This window comes from Poeciliopsis prolifica, unplaced genomic scaffold (assembly GCF_027474105.1).
Source record: "Poeciliopsis prolifica strain line A6 unplaced genomic scaffold, Auburn_PproV2 SCAFFOLD069, whole genome shotgun sequence".
Taxonomy (NCBI): Eukaryota; Metazoa; Chordata; class Actinopteri; order Cyprinodontiformes; family Poeciliidae; genus Poeciliopsis; species Poeciliopsis prolifica.
The window spans coordinates 645153-663876 of NW_026562444.1; the positions used below are offsets into that span (position 1 = coordinate 645153).

The following is an 18724-nucleotide window of genomic DNA, read 5'->3' on the forward strand; positions in this document are numbered from 1 at the left end:
ATTCTGCATAATGTATTCAGTCTGAAAACTACAACAAAATGCCAAAGCAGCAGATAAAATGCTAAAAGCTTGAGTCCAATTTTATCATAATTTCCATCATTCATGTTGTGACTTTGGTTTTTCACGGCTGAGGAATACAGACTTCATTACAGCAAACCAAAGTTCAAACCCAAACAAATCAAAAGACGTTTGACTGTTTTTAGTGAAATGATTTATTTTTGAGTGGATGTTTTCCTGGCATGCTGCTGCTGCTGGGTGCAGGTTCTGTTTCCTGTGAGGAATCCTTCAGGGTCTCTGTCAGAGACCAGCTGGTGAATAATTGAAGGCATTTCAGCGCTGCGTTATGTCTGCATGATGTGGCCGACTCCTCGGCTGCCATGTTTTATTCATTCAGCTCATCCGACTCTCAGCGCAGCGTTAAAAGACGACTGCAGCAACACGAGGAGCAGCAGATGGGCGAGGAAATCCTCTCAGTGTGGACAGGAGTCAGGTTAACTGGAACAAGTTCAGATCTGGTTTCACAAGAAAGATGGACGACTCAGCAGGTTGATGGCCACAAGCAAAGGATGCTGATGTTTAAGCTTGTTTAAAGTTGTTATTTTGGAAATATCACTGTTCATACTTTGGTAAAAGCCCAGAATGAATCTGACACTCCAGTTGTTAGCCTGAGCTAAGCTAGCTTTAAAAACCTTCAGCTCAAATCCAGCCCAGTCCTGCTGCAGATCCTCATTTAACTCTGAGTTTATTTAACTGACTTAAAGCTGCAGCCAGATGGTTGTTTATGTTACTGAAAAATGCGACAGCAATCAGACTCCTGCTAATGGTTTATACATGCTAGCATGCTAATTAGTGTGCTAATTAGCATGTATGACATTTTCTGTATTGTATTATGTTTGGGTAAACTTTAATGTTTTTTAAAATAGTGTTTGCTTCATTAATTTAATAGTTTGTCTGTATTTGATTATTTATTGGTTTTTATAGAAGTTTTTATACCAAGAGATTTGGTCTAATCTAAGATTCTGTGATTCGTTCAGCTAGAAAACATCATTGAACCACATGTAGCTGCACTGGAAGTTCATTTAGATCTAAATATGATTTACAAGTTTCATCACATTAGAATTAATAAAATCTGATGGACTGTTCAGGCTTAATTATGTAGAAAGTATATTAAAAATCATTTTCTTGGTTTACAGATGTGATTCCAGACATGAGATTATAAATTAAAGGTAGAAACAAACAGATTGAATTTGGTCTTGACCTTCAGATGATCGGTGGATTTTCCTGGTGAATCTGACGGCGGAGCCCAACATCGACGTAAAAATGAATCAAACTGAGTGCATGTCGTCTTCTGCAGGACTGACAGATCTGACGATTCAGCAGAAACAGCAAAACAAACATCAATGTGACACCGAGGGGCGTAAAACACGACGGGACCTCAGCGCGGCGCCAGGTTCACACACACCTGATCCTGGGACCAGAACCCAGAAGGTTCCAGGAGATTCATGGCTTCGATCTGAAGGAGGATCAGTTTGACTTTCAGATCAAATATTTCAGACTTTCACTGTTATTGATCTCATTTTTTTCATGTTCTATCAGAGCTCAGACTGCACCAAAAAAGCCCAGAAACCATCTGAAGCAGGAAGGAAATTGGATAATTTCCTCATAAATAAAGTGAAACAGACAGAAGGTGATGCGTCCGGCTCACAGCGTTTTCTCCAACCAGCTGCTCAGTTTTTCCGTTTTCCTGACGGTCCTAATGTTTATGGATTGGTCAACATTGATTTTCCATTTTCTCCCAGTTTCAACATTGCCATCTTTCTCTTCACAGACAGTTTCTGCTCTCAGTGTTTGTAACAATAAATGCAGCTGGAAGTGAGCAAACATGCTGCTGTAGCTTTTGTTCAGTTGTTATTGATGGACGCAGCAGAAAACCAATGAAACCTGCAGGTGTTTCAACGTTTCAGATCTGAAATAAAGGCTGGCAGGATGCACAAATACTTCCATCTTAAACTTCAATCTGAGGGGATTTACTCAGCATGAATTCAGTTTTCATAACCGCTGCTATCAGAACAATTTGACCCACTTCACTGGAGAACTTCCTGTTTTGGATTTTGAACTAGAAGATGTGAACAGTTGAGTCAGGAGTCCATCCAGTGTGCTAACATAACCAGAAATATTAATATTAGGTATGTTAATATGCTACTATTAGTGTGCTATTGTTTGTATTAGCAAACAGCTGGGAAACAATGCTAATGTCAGTGTGCTAATTGTTGGTTAGCATGGAAACAGGCTGATACTGTTAGCATGAAATGTTAGCATGCTAACGTCTGTTTTTGCATAATTTCAGACCATTAATATTAACCAACTGTTATGTGTGTTAATTTCTGTACTAGCCTTAAAACATTAGCATAAAAATATTTGTGATAGACATTACTGAATCCTTAGTATGCTGATGGAGCCATTAGCATCAAAATGTTAGCCATAGCATCTGAATGCTACTCTTTGCATGAAAACATTAGCATGCTAATCAGAACGCTAGGATGCTAATGTGCTTTGTGTTTCACTTGAAACTTTGAATTTCAGAATGCTAAGCTAACTGCTACAGCTAGCTGTAAAAGCAACAGCAGGGCTTACTGTAGGCTTACTGACGTTTTGCTGCGGCAGCATAAAAACGAAGGCAGGAGTCTGATTCCTCCTGTGATTGGTTGCTGCTGCAGAGGAAACCCTGCATCTGTCCTTGGCTGCAGCTCGGGACACAAAGATGGAGACAGAGCGGGTTCCTGTGAGGAGCTGAAGGCAGGTTAAATTATTCATCTCACAGAGACGCAGGGAAGAAAACAGCAGAAAATAAAACAGGAAGCTGGACAAAGATTAGGACTGAGGAATACTTACAGATCTGGAAGCGTCACCTCACTGTGAGCGCAGCAGTAATCAAAGACTTGGATCACATCTTCAGGAGCCATCATCTGTTCACGGCTCCATAATCAATAACTTTGAGTCCATATTAACGTGTCTGTTGGGCCTTTCCAACCTGCTGGATGATTGTAGAAACAACCAGACATTCAGCCTGAATTATACATTCAGCTGGAGGGTTTTCATGTGGAAAAGAAGCTGGAAGACGTTAGCCCGGCGTCAGACTGAAGCAAAAAAACACCCAGCAGCGCCGAAGAACTGGGTCACTGAGAAAAACCATCATATGAGGACGGGAAGAAAATCAACCATTCAAACCATTCAAACCAGTCTGACCACAAAAAACAGTCAGTCAGGATGAGCAAAGCACTCTGAGCCATTAACCCTGACATAATGGTCCCAGTGCGACAGTAAATACCAGTTAAATCAGCTGTTAAATCGGCTGTTAAATAGCCCTGATGATGGTTTCTAAGCTGCTTCCAGACAATTTTAATGAAGAATTTACAGATTTTAAACATTTCAAATATTTTTAAAACAGACGCAACAATGATGCTGATTCACATCAGAAGAAACACAAGATTAGATTAAATCTGCTTTAAAGGTGGATATCAGGGAAAAAATAGACCATATACAGCAGAAATACAGATTTAAATGACTGAAATGAAGCAAAACCCAAAATGTATTTACATCTCTAGAAACAGATTACAGTAAAATTATTCAGACTGATTTGTTTTTAAAACATTTTCTCAGTGCTGCGAACAGATCAGCAGAATTTTCTGCTTCTGTTCTGAGATCAGATGAAGTGTTACTGACGGAGTTCCTCAGGGCGCCACACTCGGTCCTCCGCTGCTCTGTTCTCATTTGGTGCAGTCGTTAGAGAGACGATCCGTCTACAGCTGAAGGAAAAGTCTTTAATCTGATTGTAATTTTCCAGGGTTTGATTCTTGTTCATTTTTTAAACAATTCTCTACAGATTATATAATTTTATATTCATCCATCCAACTCACCTTGGAAACATAAAGTTATCTAATTTAACACCAACATCAAATCCTTAACATCCATAAATTATTTAAAATTTTAATCAGTGCAATAGGAGTTAGTTTGAAAGATTTTACATTTTTGAGGCAATGGACTCATTTTATGTTGACTTATTTTTATTTTAGATGTGATGTATAAAATATGACTATATTCGGACATTCAACTGAAAAACAAGTTTTATGCCCTGATGATCTCAGGATAATCTAGAAAAATGTTTATATTTTAACCAATTAGATCATAATCGTATATCTGGCAATAGAATGTAAAAATAAATGGCCTATTCAAAGTCAAAACTGTCTTTGTTTATCTGAATTTCAGGAACCGACAGCTGATGTTTCCATGAGCGGTAAACTTTATTTTCATGAAGCAGATTTTATTTCCGAGTTTATTTCCACTCAGTTCTGATAAAAGTGATGAGCAACACTTTTTCTTTGCCTATAATAAACTTCATTTTGAAAAGCTGTGGAAGTGGAAGTGCCCACTGAGTTACTGCCCAGCCGGCTCAGACCCGGGGATTTATTACCAATAAATCAGAAACCTGCAGCCAGCAAAGACCTGATGGGTTATCAGTTATGGACTCATTTCTGGGTTACAATAAAGATGTTTCCCAGTGAAACTGGAGAAATGAACGACCATTCAGGCTCCAGGCTCCTTCCATGAGTTTTGATGCACTTGCAGGTTGCAGTAAAGACAAACATCCTGCTGTACGACGCAAACAGCTCAGTCCCAAATATAGCCTGGATAATAAAGAGTGAATCCGTCAGAAGGCAGAACGATTCCTGCAGGCGTGCAGAGGAGGAAGAGGAGGGCGAGGAGAGGAGGGCGAGGAAGAGGAGGGCGACCTCGGAGCTTTTTAAGGTGACAACTCAAGAGGAAAGTGAAAACTCAGGAGAGTTCAGCCGAGATTCAAGGAGAGAAGAGCCAGATGAAGAATAAGTTTATGTCCTCTGGCAGAGAGCAGCTTCTGATCAAAGTCTGGCAGAGGATCCGAATCACAACACAACGTTTTGCCTGAAGCCACAAACCAAACAAAAAACAGCCACAGCTCATCGATCTTCCTTCAGCTGCAGCTTAAAAGCAGCACAAAAAGAGAACAAGTCAGGATTTTAGTAGACGATAAATTAATGAGAGGAATATGTTTCACTTAAAAAGAAACAAACTAACTTTAGTCGACCAGCAGCAATTAAACAGCCATCAACAAAGGTCAGGTCTGAGAGGCTACGCTAACTGCTAACAACACATAATCACCACTCAACTAATTGCTGCGCTAACAGCAAAATCAACAATTAAGTTATTAATTAATCTAACTGCTTCCCTACTTATTAAGCTAATGCTAACCACTGATGAGTCCAGTCACTCAGAGCATGGAAAGAGCTTTACAGGAAGATAACTGGACTTTAGTTATATGAAAACATTCAGCCTCATTAGTGACTGAACTAAAGACAACTTCATTCATTCTCTAGATTGACCTTTGACCTAACAGTCAGGGTAGCACTCAGACGACTGGCCATAAGCATGAAGCTAACTCAATCATTTTAAGAAACAGTCTTGCTAAGATAAGCTACACATAAGCTAACAGCTCTCTAAACACTGAAACAGTGAAGCTCGCTAACTAATTAGCAAGCTAACAGAATTAAAGCTGAGCTAAAAATTTCACAAATAGTCAAGCTAATGCTAACATTATGCAAACAGTTGCATGAAGAGTTGATAGTCAAAGAAACATTGAACAGTGAGACAACAATCACACAGTAAACAGTCTCAGCTAACATGCTACAGAGCTAACAGCTTCTCTATTCAAAGTAAAGCTAACAGCTGGGCACTTCAAGTTGTTTGCTAGCCGCTAATAAAACCCAAAAGAAAAGAAGCTAACAAGGAGGCTGACGAGCCGCTGACAGAGAAAAGCTCAGCAATCATGAGAGCAGAACAGGAACGTCAGCGTTCAGTTCGCACACCTTGTTCCTCTGAGGGAGGAGAACTCATTTAACACTTGATCTGTGCGAGAAATGAATGATGCGGCGACACACTGAAAAGCTGCAGAAACAGGCTGGCAGCTTCCTCATCAGATTGATTCTCAATCAGAGATCAATAACACTAATCAGAGATCAATAACACTGAAATCCTCTACAATATCAAAACCCCAGTTAAAGAATCTGTCACAAATGAATGAAACTGCTAAACTGTAACAGTTCCATGTGTTTCACAAATTACAGCAGATTGAAGTTATATTTTTCTGTTTTTGTCTGTCGAGGTGATAAATCCTGTTTGGTCTTAATATTTAAACATATATTTGGATTCTGTTCTTTAAGATGAAGAAAAACTATTTTAAAAAAGAATAAAACAACAAAAACTGCCCAGAATAAAATCTTTTTACTGAAATCAAAGTTTTTCTGAGGTTTTGTTACAAACGTTTGTTTTGCTGTAAAACAATTAAAATGATTTAGCCCAGATTTGCCTTTGCATCATTTGTTTTAAACATTTAAATGAGTGGAGGAACCTCTGGGTCGTCCATGAACTCTTCAGGGGGTTCTGCTGCCGGTTTGTCCTGGAGGTCGTCTGTGTTGCTCCGCTGAGACACGATGTTGGCGATATCCACAGATTTACGTTTACTGGGATCAACTTCCAGCCTCTCAGGAACTTTATCTCTCCTGAAAACAGAGAAATGTGGTTGAAACTGAGTTTGGATGCATTTCACTCTTTAAATATCAGAGCTTCATGTTTTAATTGTGTTTCTTTCTTTTTCCACATGGAGCTGTAAACTAAAGCCGCAGGAAGCAGAGATCAGGCTGAGAAGCAGGACAAGCTGCTGACTTTGCTCTCGTTGGGTTCTGTGTGCAGCAAGCGGCAGCAGAACCTTTTCGCTGCCTGCCGGTTTATTAAGAGGGGAATTGGGCTTCCAGAGGACAAAATGCCCGACTCAGAAACGCTGCTGCAGGAAAACCACGGCCTGCTGGACCGGGATGAAGCTGAAGCCTCTTCCTGAAACCAGGAACTCTGCAGCTTTCGGGTCAGAACCGCAGGTTGTGACTGAGGTTCTCCTTAACATCCCGGTAAACCCCAGAAGAAGAGTGGTGGAGGTGTCGTCGCTGCAGCTTTGGTAATGAGGATGTAATTGAGTTCTGATTGGACGGGCCGGTTCTGGTCAGTGTCTGGTGATCCGTCGGGTTTTGAGGAATCTGATTGCAAGATCATCAGCTTCAGATCAGAACCAGACAGAGACGGTCGATGCTGAACTACTTCCTGTTCTGAACTGATGAGTCATGGGTCATGACTTTGGACCTCCTCCGGCCTCCAGGTTCTGTAGGCCGGAGGTTCTGGGTAAAGTACCGTCCTGGAGTTCAGTGCTCCGGTTTGGGTTCCGGGTCTCGGTCCTACCTGCTCCGTTCCTCTGCTGAGCTGCGACCAGGAGCGTCTCGGCGCTGGCGAGGAACCGGCCTCTTCACTCTGAGTTCACCGTTGGCCTGAGGGAGAGGTCAAAAGTCAGAGAGCCGGTCCGGTTCGGCGTCGTTTGAACAGCAAATCTGAGATGCTGATTTACTGATTTACCAATAAAAAGCTGATCGATACGACAAGCAACAACAGAATCAAGCGATTTAAAGAAAAAACATTTTCTATCCAAACTGTTTGTTTTGTTTTTAGCATCTTGTTGAATTTGGACAGAATTTAAAGAGAAAATCAAAAAAGAAACAAAATTGAAACTGAAAAACAAAAAGATTGAAACTAAAATTTGACTTTGAACCAAAAGTTCAAAACTATTTCAGATGCAACTTTTTTTCTTATGAGGAAATTTTATGGCCCTAATTTTGCCCCGTAGTGCACAGAACCAGAACCAGAACCAGAGCCAGCAGTACCGACCCGGGGCATGGTCAGAACCAGGTGTCCGGTGGTCTGGGAGCGCCGGGCCGTGGAGCTGTCGGGCTTCACCTCCGCAGGAAGAACCACCTGGAACATCTGCAAGGTGAATCATTCAGAACCGTAATCAGTGAGATTAATGCAGTGACCCGGTCCTGGCGCCGACCCGGTCCTGGCGCCAACCCGGTCCTGGCGCCGACCCGGTCCTGGCGCCGACCCGGTCCTGGCGCCGACCCGGTCCTGGCGCCAACCCGGTCCTGGTCGCAGCCTGAAGCATCGCATCATGAAGCATCGCATCATGAAGCATCGCAGCCTGAAGCATCACAGCATGAAGCATCGCAGCATGAAGCATCGCAGCCTGAAGCATCGCAGCCTGAAGCATCGCAGCCTGAAGCATCGCAGCCTGAAGCATTTCAGCATGAAGCATCGCAGCATGAAGCATCGCAGCCTGAAGCATCGCAGCCTGAAGCATCGCAGCCTGAAGCATCGCAGCCTGAAGCATCGCAGCCTGAAGCATCGCAGCCTGAAGCATCGCAGCCTGAAGCATCGCAGCATGAAGCATCGCAGCCTGAAGCATCGCAGCATGAAGCATCGCAGCCTGAAGCATCGCAGCATGAAGCATCGCATGAAGCATCGCAGCCTGAAGCATCGCAGCCTGAAGCATCGCAGCCTGAAGCATCGCAGCCTGAAGCATCGCAGCCTGAAGCATCGCAGCCTGAAGCATCGCAGCATGAAGCATCGCAGCCTGAAGCATCGCAGCCTGAAGCATCGCAGCCTGAAGCATCGCAGCCTGAAGCATCGCAGCATGAAGCATCGCAGCATGAAGCATCGCAGCCTGAAGCATCGCAGCCTGAAGCATCGCAGCCTGAAGCATCGCAGCATGAAGCATCGCAGCATGAAGCATCGCAGCCTGAAGCATCGCAGCAGGACGACTCCTGGCATGAAACATCGATCCCTGCGCTGAGGAAACGTTTGCCGCTGCAGGCTCTCCTGCTCCTCGATGACCATCCAGATGTTTGATGAGTCTGACTGAGGCGTCAGCAGCAGATTAAAGCGCTGCAGGTTTATGACATCATAAACCTGAGACGCTCTGCAGCAGAAATAAACAAACTCAGCTGAACAAGGCAAAGAAATCACTTTAATCTGGTTCCTCTGCAGATAGCAGACATACTGAGATGGAGTGAAGACTGCCCTCTGTTTTCAGTCTTCATGTGAAAAGTGTTTTTGGTCTCAGTACCTTTCCTTTGACGCTGACTCTGGCGTAGGTCGGCTGGACGTCCACGTCCATCAGGGAGGTGTCCATGTGTCTGAGGAGGACAGTTCATCCTGTTTCTAATCCATCGAATGTTTTTATACATTTTTCCCCAAAAGATCAAAAAGAATAAAACTGGGAATGAAAAACAGTTTAAATATGGCAGCTGCCAGCAGGTCTCACCTGTAAACGGCCAGGTCCAACCACAGCGTTGCTTTCTTCATCCTCCGCCAGAGAAAAGGCCAACCTGACACACAAACATCAGAAACCCCACGCAGGGCTGCAGGTCAAAGGTCACGTCAGAGCTGATCTAGAATGTAGCAGAACAGAAATCTGGATCCTGTCAAAGCACCAGAGGCTGGTTTTCTCACTTGGGTTCGTTGATGTTCATGACTCGTCCGTCAGCGGTGATCAGAGTCCTGGGAGGTTTGCTCTTCTTCTCTGGTTCCCTGCAGAGACACAGAACCACATCCAGACAAACGGATGACGGAACCATCAGGTCCAGAATCATGGCGTCTGAAGGGGGCCGCCATGTTTTCATCTGAAAGGTCTCCAAAGTGGGCGGAGCCAAGATACGCAGACACCAACTTCTGACACCAGGGGGCGTGGTTCAAGCTGGAGCCAATAGGAAAATTTAACTGCAGTAGCAAACTTTGGTCCATAGAGGGCAGCATTGCGATGATCTCAGGTAAAAATATTTAAGAATTAAATCAAATTTACACTAAAATGTCACAAATTGAACAGAAACATAAATATAGCACAGTTAAGGGCCAGTTTAGACAGTTTATCTCCAAAACAAAGTTTATGTTGGGTTCAGTCACTCAAAACCCAACATAGTTACATGAATCTAAAACCATCTTAAATCAGTCAGAGCATTGAAGACGGGTCATGCAGATATTACAACCTGCCTCTTTTAAACTTTAAAAAAGATGATTTTTGTCATTTTTTGTGCAATATTTGTTCAAAATGTAAAATAACTTTATATTTAATATGACATTTTTATAAAACTTTACAAAAACAAAAAAGAAATCTGAAAACAATTTAATCTCCAAAGTAATGCTACAAATCTACATTGTTTTGTTTTCATTTTTTATGTCTGGGTCTCGCAGGGTTAAATCTGCATAATCAGTTTTCCCTCCTGAAGCTGGATGAGAGTCAAAGTGTTTCTGTCGGCCGTCTCTCCTTCAGCTGCGGCGAAACACGCTCCTCACGACCGTCCGTCCATCAGACCCGCCGCGCAGCAGATGGCTGCGTCTGTGTCTGGGCAGGTGAGCGTTTAGCGCTCTGCGGAGGGTCATGACCTCTGGCCATGAGGAGCCTTCAGAGGAGTTCAGAGCCGCGGAGAAGAAGAACGAGCCGCCAGACTGAATATCAACTTGTTTTGTTGCATCGTTTTCTTTCTTCACACCCAATCGTCGCAATTTCATGCGTGTGAAATCAGGTGTACAGAAAATATCTTGTTAAATAACCTCCCAGTGGAACTGCAACTTTCTCAACAAAGATGGTAAAACGTTTTTACATCAACTCCTATATCTCATTAAAAAGTTGGAGTTAGTTTTGTCTTATTTCAAGTGTTCTAAGATACTTGCACCAGAAATTAGACCAAAATCCTACGTAAATCCTGAACAAATGCTGCAAGTTTTGAACTTTGTGGAGGTGGAGTTTATGACTATTAAAGCTGTGAAATGAGATTTGACTGAATCCAGACCAAATGAGCATCCTCATCCGTGTCTTTCTGTCCATGCAGCAGCTTCTCTCTGCTGTTCACAAGGTGACATTGTGGCTCTGCATCACGTCTTCCTCAGATGGGTGAGAAGAGGCGTCTCAAACAGCCGAGTCATGCAGAAGTGACAGCTCTCTGCTGGCCTGAGTGGAGTCAGGAGGAGAGGATGATCTCTTCAGACAGTTTCCAGTTAGCAACGAGCCGACGGGTCCGTCCTGGAAGCGAGTCCTCTGAAGACTCAACTCATCGGTTTACGTGACGTACAGCCGGGACCTTCCAGCTCAGGACAGAGGGAACCCCGGTGGCCCAGACACCAGGGCCGGAGGTCGGAGACCCTCAGGACCAAAGACCGGAGATTAGAGACCGCAGGACCAAAGACTGGAGATTAGAGACCGCAGGACCAAAGACTGGAGATTAGAGACCCGCAGGACCAAAGACTGGAGATTAGAGACCCGCAGGACCAAAGACTGGAGATTAGAGACCGCAGGACCAAAGACTGGAGATTAGAGACCCGCAGGACCAAAGACTGGAGATTAGAGACCGCAGGACCAAAGACTGGAGATTAGAGACCCGCAGGACCAAAGACTGGAGATTAGAGACCGCAGGACCAAAGACTGGAGATTAGAGACCGCAGGACCAAAGACTGGAGATTAGAGACCCGCAGGACCAAAGACTGGGATTAGAGACCGCAGGACCAAAGACTGGAGATTAGAGACCGCAGGACCAAAGACTGGAGATTAGAGACCCGCAGGACCAAAGACTGGAGATTAGAGACCGCAGGACCAAAGACTGGAGATTAGAGACCGCAGGACCAAAGACTGGAGATTAGAGACCGCAGGACCAAAGACTGGAGATTAGAGACCGCAGGACCAAAGACTGGAGATTAGAGACCGCAGGACCAAAGACTGGAGATTAGAGACCGCAGGACCAAAGACTGGAGATTAGAGACCGCAGGACCAAAGACTGGAGATCGGTCCTAGTCCTGGAGGAACCAGACTTGGCTCCGTCCCTGCTGGACACCTCTGGTTATTCACAAGCCGTAAGTGAACCGATGTGAGCGTTCAGCAGGGAGCCTGGTCAGGTCCCATCTGACCGAGGATGAGTTCATCCGGAGGCCAACCAGGTGCTCAGGCCGACTCTGCAGAGGTCCGAACACATCAACACGGACTCGAAGCAGAGCACACGATGCCTCAGAGGAACGGTTCATGCTAATCTCCACCTGCACCAGCTGACCCCATTAGTCAGGCTGAAGTGTCTTTGACCTCCAAGTGTCTTTGTGTTTCCAGTCTCAGCTCTGCAGAATCGTCTCCTGGTCGACCTTAAGCAGAAACAACCACAGGAGCAGGACATTCATCTCTGCTGACATTCCTGTGACGCCACAGATGGATTCAGTGGTGCTTTCAGCTCTTTGGACTCTAAAACGCTTTAACTTTTCAGAGTGTGAGTTAACTCCAACTGAAGCGCTAAACATTTGGAGGACTGATCAGAAAGTTGGACGACGCAGCGGTAACCCATCATCCTTCAGCCAAAGCTCGGCGGTTCTGCTGCTACAGGCGTCAGGGAAGCTGAAAGCTGTGAGTCAGCAGGAAACGTCTCAGTTTGAAAACTGAGACTTTCTGAAGGCTCTGTGTGATGCAAACCAGTGGACATCCAGAGATAAACTGCACCACAGCGGATGCTTTCTGTGCCAGAAAACAACAAAAATTGAGCTATTTTGACATTTTTTCTCTCCTCTGTCTGTTTGTGCTGACACTGTTTCCATCAGAGCCTAAATCTGAGCTCTGTGGTTTTGAACAACAAATAAACAGAAACATGAGAACCGAGTCAACCCTGCAGACTGACGGGAAATCATCCAGTTAGCGGTGGGACGGTCTGTTGGTTGGTCTGGAGGCGTTAAACACAGACGGCCCGGCCTGACCCGGAGAGTTTATGGATTTATAATCAGGCTGTAGACGTTTCCAGGTTTATCTGTGTGGCCTTTAATCGCAGCTGCAGCTTCGCCTCCACGGCTCGTTACAGAACAACAGAGTGACGCCCAGCAGGGCCGCATGTCAACAGACCTTCAGAAAGGGACGGACGCAGCCTTTAACCCAGGAACCAGGCGACAGGATTACCAGTTCTACTGGTACCAGCTTCCTGTCCAGTTACACGCCTTCAGCATCATGTGGCATAAAATGCTCAGCAGTTCGGTGAATGATTTATCCTTTAATCATTTAATGGTTCAGTGGAGTTGATTCATGGGGTTATAAAGATTCACATCCACTGGCATGGATCCACAACCGGCCCAAAGGCGACGACACACCAGATGAAACCAGTTTAAATCACAGACAGACCAGATGAGACCAGTTTAAATCAGACACACCAGATGAGACCAGTTTAAATCACAGACACACCAGATGAGACCAGTTTAAATCACAGACAGACCAGATGAGACCAGTTTAAATCACAGACACACCAGATGAGACCAGTTTAAATCACAGACACACCAGATGAGACCAGTTTAAATCACAGACACACCAGATGAGACCAGTTTAAATCACAGACACACCAGATGAGACCAGTTTAAATCACAGACACACCAGATGAGACCAGTTTAAATCACAGACACACCAGATGAGACCAGTTTAAATCACAGACACACCAGATGAAACCAGTTTAAATCACAGACAGACCAGATGAGACCAGTTTAAATCACAGACACCCAGATGAGACCAGTTTAAATCACAGACACACCAGATGAGACCAGTTTAATCACAGACACACCAGATGAGACCAGTTTAAATCACAGACACACCAGATGAAACCAGTTTAAATCACAGGTGTTGGTGGCGATGTGGTGCTTTCGTTGACTGGTTTGTGGATTTACGTCACGGGATGAGAGGGCAGTACCTGTGAGGGTCAAGAGGTCAGCGCAACCCAAGAGGAATAAACATTCGGAGGGATTTCTGAGACCCGTCTGGCCAAGAGTTCAGACTGACGGTGGAGCGACGGCCAGCGCTCCTTCCTGACCAGGCAGATCCGACTCTGCTGCCGGCTCTGTGAGTCTGTCAGTCGCAGCAGAGGACAGTTTTCTCTTCCTGCTGAAAGGTCGATGTTCCTCTCCACTCTCACCAGATGCTTAACCAGGATGATAATTGCTGTAAAGTCAGAGAGATTGTCTGCTGCGTCCAGGAGCCGTGAATCTGAGGGTTTCCTCAAGTAGAAAACTTTGAATTATAAACTGAAGTTGAAGTTTTGTTTATGAACAATCCATCAGTGGAATAAATCCATCATAGGACCGAAATTACTTTCTGCAAAGTGCTATTATCTGTAGTCGTTGTTTTGGGTCGGAGTCATTGAACTGCGTTGTAACCAGATTGTGTTTGAGAGCAACAGAGAGAAGGAACACGATGAGAGGTCAAAGTTCAAATCTCAGGAAATTTAAACTCTGGAAAGAGATTCAGCTTCCAGGGAAACCGACTGATTTAATCAGACTTTGGGAGAACGGGGAGAATCAGCGGGATCCGTTCTGGATCAGCAGGATCCGTTCTGGATCAGCAGGATCCGTTCTGGATCAGCGGGATCCAGTCTGGATCAGCAGGATCCGTTCTGGATCAGCGGGATCCAGTCTGGATACTTCAAATAATCCAACATTTCACCTTTAAATCACCTCTAAACCTGTCGGTTCTGACCAGAACCTTCACCTCTAAACCGCCGGTTCTGTTCTGAATCCAGGCGTTCTGAGTCCCAGCGGGCCGCAGCAGAACTCCGGGTCCAGTTCTGTCCGTCCAGGACGGGTCCAGCGACTACATCCTGTCTTCCTGCTGACCCGGCGGGTCTCTGTTCGGTCCGACGTCACCAGAACACTCTCAGAACAATCGGCCCGTTAAGCTGCTAATTAACCTGAGCGGACTCAGCAGCAGACGCTCTAATCTGCTCTGCTGACGTCAGATTAACGTCGGCCATCATGCCCAGGAAGGACGGGTCCGTGACGCTGCAGCATCCTGCTGCCAGGACCCAAAGATCCGTTCGGAGCAAAACATCAAATCTGCACAGAAACGCTCAACATGCTGAAAAGTTTTAATCCGTTTGTTTTTCATTTAGTTGTTTTTTCCTCTTTTGATGACTGACTGACGGCTTCAGGTGTGAAGGAAGGACTTTAAGGAATGAGTCCTAAATAAATGGATCAGAAAGATTCAGTCTTTCTTCTTCTGGTGCAGAATTAAGATGCAGGTTTCATGTCAGAGAAGAAGAAATGGGATAAAATGCAACGTGGGAGTTCAGACTGCAGACGCTTTGACAACTATAAGATACAATTTAGCTCCACGTATGGAAGCGGCTCAGACTCGACGTCTGCGGAGTGAAAAGAATCGGGTCTTTCAGACTCGTGTGAAAAGTCGGATCTGGTCGCATTCGGCTGATTAATTATTATTTTGCCATCGAATTTGGTCAAATGTAAAAATGATGTGATCTGATTGAGACTCGCGTCCTGGAAGCAGTTTTTGTGTTTACTCAGGTTTTTCTTCGTCTGATATTAAAATCTGAATAAATCCGAATCCAACACAAAACAGGAGAAATGTACCAGGAGGAAAAGCTCATTAGTTGGGTTGGGAGGTACCAGCAGGTCTGGTTCTGCTTCTCTGGTTTGGGATCACAGGTCCAGATGTTTCTGCTGTCTGACTGAAGGTTGTTGAACTGGTACCAGTCGGCCTGGTACCACTGAACCAGTTTGAACTGGAGCTGAATCTGTTTTCATCTCTGCTTCCTTCCTGAAACGTTTCTCTGATTTTCCTCCAGGATGAAGAAAGTATGAAAAACTTTAGGAAGCGTCGTAACATCAGCTGCTCAGGTGGAGATAGAAACAGGTGCTTTAGTGACACCTTGTGGCCAAGATCCTAAACTACATCCACCAGACAAAATTTATATTTTGAGTTGTTGGATATTGGTTCCTGTTTAACGCCTGGTTTTCTATTAATATAGACATTTTAAACACTATGAAAATACATAATTAAATATGTAAATCTGTGTTTAAGATGTTTAGAGGATAAAATGGATGAAACTCACTTCCTGTCGGCGTTCTTCTTCTCCTCCAGGCGGCGGTGCGCCTCCAGCCGGGACTCGGGGGTGAAGGGGCAGGGCGTGTGCCAGAAGTCCTGCTCCTCCTCCTCGGCGCTCCGCAGGTTCTCCTTGTCATCCTGTGAGCTGAGGAGGAACACGCAGACATTCAGACCATCTGGGAAAGTTTGAACCAGGTTTGCTTTCAGCTCCAGATCCTGAATTTAAGGAGAAATATGATCAAAACTCTGTTCTTCTGATAGAAATAACTCCACTTGCTGAAACTCACTCTGGTTTCCTCTCCTGGTCTCTCCGTGCAGCCTCCTCTTTCTGCTCCTCTCTCCTCCTCAGGTACTCCTGCTCCTGCTCTCTGACTCGCCTCCTCACCTGCTCCAGGCCCTGCGAGGCTCTGATCCGCTCCGACCGGCTGATCTCCGTCCCGTCCAGCCACTGGAGACAGACACACAGGAAAGGGGAGATCTGGATGCTAACGAGTTAGCTTCAGCTGCAAGTACTGCCTTCAAATCTAGATTTAAGTCCCCAAAGAAATTTAAAAGTGATCTATTATGGATTAGATGCCAAAATGTGAATTTTGCGTAACAGGTCCTCTTTAAAATCCTTGTTTTGCTGAAGAAGTTTGAGGAAGTGCGGAGACCTTGAGCTGAGGCAGCGCCGCCACGACGTACTGCCGGTAGCCCTGGAACTCGGTGCAGGGGTTCCCCACCAGGAAGAGCTCCCTCAGGTGGGCGTTGTGCCGCAGCGACTCCACGCTGCTCAGCAGACCCACGAAGTTCACCGTCAGGTCCAGCTTCCGGAGGCTCTCGCAGCCTGAAGGCAGGAGCAAAATCAGAGTCTGCTTCTGAAAAGCGGGCCTGCCGGGTCGGCTCAGCGCGCACACCTTCCAGGTTTTCAATGACTTGGATGTTGTTCAAGGCCAGATTCAGATACTCCAGCTTCTTTAGGCGCCCCACGTTCTCTGCAATATCAGAAAAGCCTGAACTGTAAAAGATGAAACTATAAAAACTCCTCAGGAATTCAGTAACTGGAGCTCTATCACTGGTGAAACACTAAGAATCAGTCGCATCCAACAGAGAAGCAGAAAAACATCCTGGTTCTGGGAACTGTGAATCGATTCAAAACAATCACATTTCATCTGCTTAAACTTTTGTAAAATAATATTTTTGAATGGTTGTTTGATATATTTTTATTTAAGAAAAGCCCAGGCTGCTAAGCTAAGCTAATATTTATTGAGTATTTTATGCACAAACTGCTTTGGTTTAAATATAATCTGACAGCATTAGTGAGTCACATAATTCAAACAGGATGTTTAAATTCGGTTTACTGTAGACTGTATTTTTATTTCTGAAATAAAAATAGTTTCTGGATCGATCCTAAAAGTCACATTTTAATTTCTTGCTGCTGAAAGATTCACGTCTCTGCTTCCCAATCATTTCTACCATAAATAATAACGTTCTGGTTTCCATACATTCACATTGACACAAATGCTTAAATTTGGGGATTTTAATGAGTCATTTGAAAGTTTATTTTTTAAGAGAATAAAAAAAAAAATTAAATGATTTTTAAAACTGCGTCTCTGATCAAAAGTATTCACATCCTCACATGCATTTTTAAAGCTTCTTTGAGGGTTTCACCTTTTCCAGACACTTAAGTACCTATTCATGTAATTTTAACATAATTCTGGATGAATATTTGACCAATTAAATTATAATAACTCATCAGAATGGGTTCTGGAACTCACTAAGCAAACTGACATAAAACTTCCTTCCTCAGCTGAGGATTTTTGGGTCATTTTTACCATAAATAAATAATAAACTCCAGTTCTTTAGAATAATTTCTACTGCATGTTGCATAATTATCATTCCGCCCTGGAATGGATAAATCAGTCGAAGCTCCAGATGATGCAGCATAAACCCCTCCTGGCTGTGTTTTCTGATGGACGTGTCGGTACCGATTCTGGGGATGAGGTTGTTCTGCAGGTAGAGGATCCTCAGCTCCCTGCACCACCTGTCCACATGCTGGATCCTCTCGATGTCCTGCTGGTGCAGAGAAACCTCCTCCAGGGTCAGGATCTCACAGTCGTTGTGCTCGGCCCTCCGCCGGATCAGCTCCTCTGTGACTGGATGGGAAAAACATGGAGATCACATGAACACATGCCTTTCTGGAGCATTTCTGAAAGTTTAGGATTCAATGATTTTGTTCAGTCATGTCAACGGAATGAATTAATTCAACACAAGACTATTTTAAACCTTTAGAATATTATAATTAACTCATCACCATTCAAAGTTAATAGTAACAGTACAACTCCACTGGGCGGCTAAGCTAACTAGCATTTATTTTCCAGGAAGCGAAAACAAAATGTAAACACAAACTAATAAATTGAGATTTAAAGACAAATAGATTCTAAAGTTTAAACACCAACAGTAAAATGTATCTTGCAGTCGTTATTTGTTCGTTTTGATCATTTTTTTCGGAACATTTGCCCCTAAACTTACTGAAAACCATCTGCGTCTCTGTCGTTGTGACGCGTTGCCGTGGAAACCGACTTTTTGATGCGTTCAAATTCGGTAGGTAATTTTAAACATTTCAAAACTAATTTAAATGATTTTTTTCTGAAATTGAAATGATCACAAAACAAGTCAAAAATTAAGAATAATAAAAAAGAATTAAGAGTGGTAAGTGTATTAATGATAGGATCTGGTCAAAATTTATCAATAAATCAGAGCTCAGTTCATCCTTCTGTTTAGACCTTTAAAGGCAAATCAATCAATCAATGGATTGATTAAAGGTAAATACTCCACCATCATTATTTTATGTTTGAATTTTTACGTCTATTGTAGCATCTCATGCTTGTTTTATTGCTTTATCCTGATACAGAAATCTTTAGAAATCTTTTAATA

At 44.0% G+C, this 18724-nt stretch overlaps 1 protein-coding gene across 1 annotated transcript; it reads right to left on the reverse strand.

Annotated features, from left to right (window-relative positions):
• Positions 1 to 6298: 6298 nt before the first annotated feature.
• LOC129351723 (dynein axonemal assembly factor 11-like) lies at positions 6299 to 18364 on the reverse strand. Its single transcript, XM_055020642.1, is given in 13 exon segments — positions 6299 to 6593; positions 7321 to 7406; positions 7801 to 7896; positions 9035 to 9104; positions 9233 to 9253; positions 9255 to 9296; positions 9421 to 9498; positions 15816 to 15953; positions 16096 to 16256; positions 16462 to 16634; positions 16705 to 16782; positions 17776 to 17943; positions 18320 to 18364. Coding segments are annotated over 13 exon segments (1290 nt in total). The 5' UTR covers positions 18330 to 18364; the 3' UTR covers positions 6299 to 6424.
• Positions 18365 to 18724: the final 360 nt, after the last annotated feature.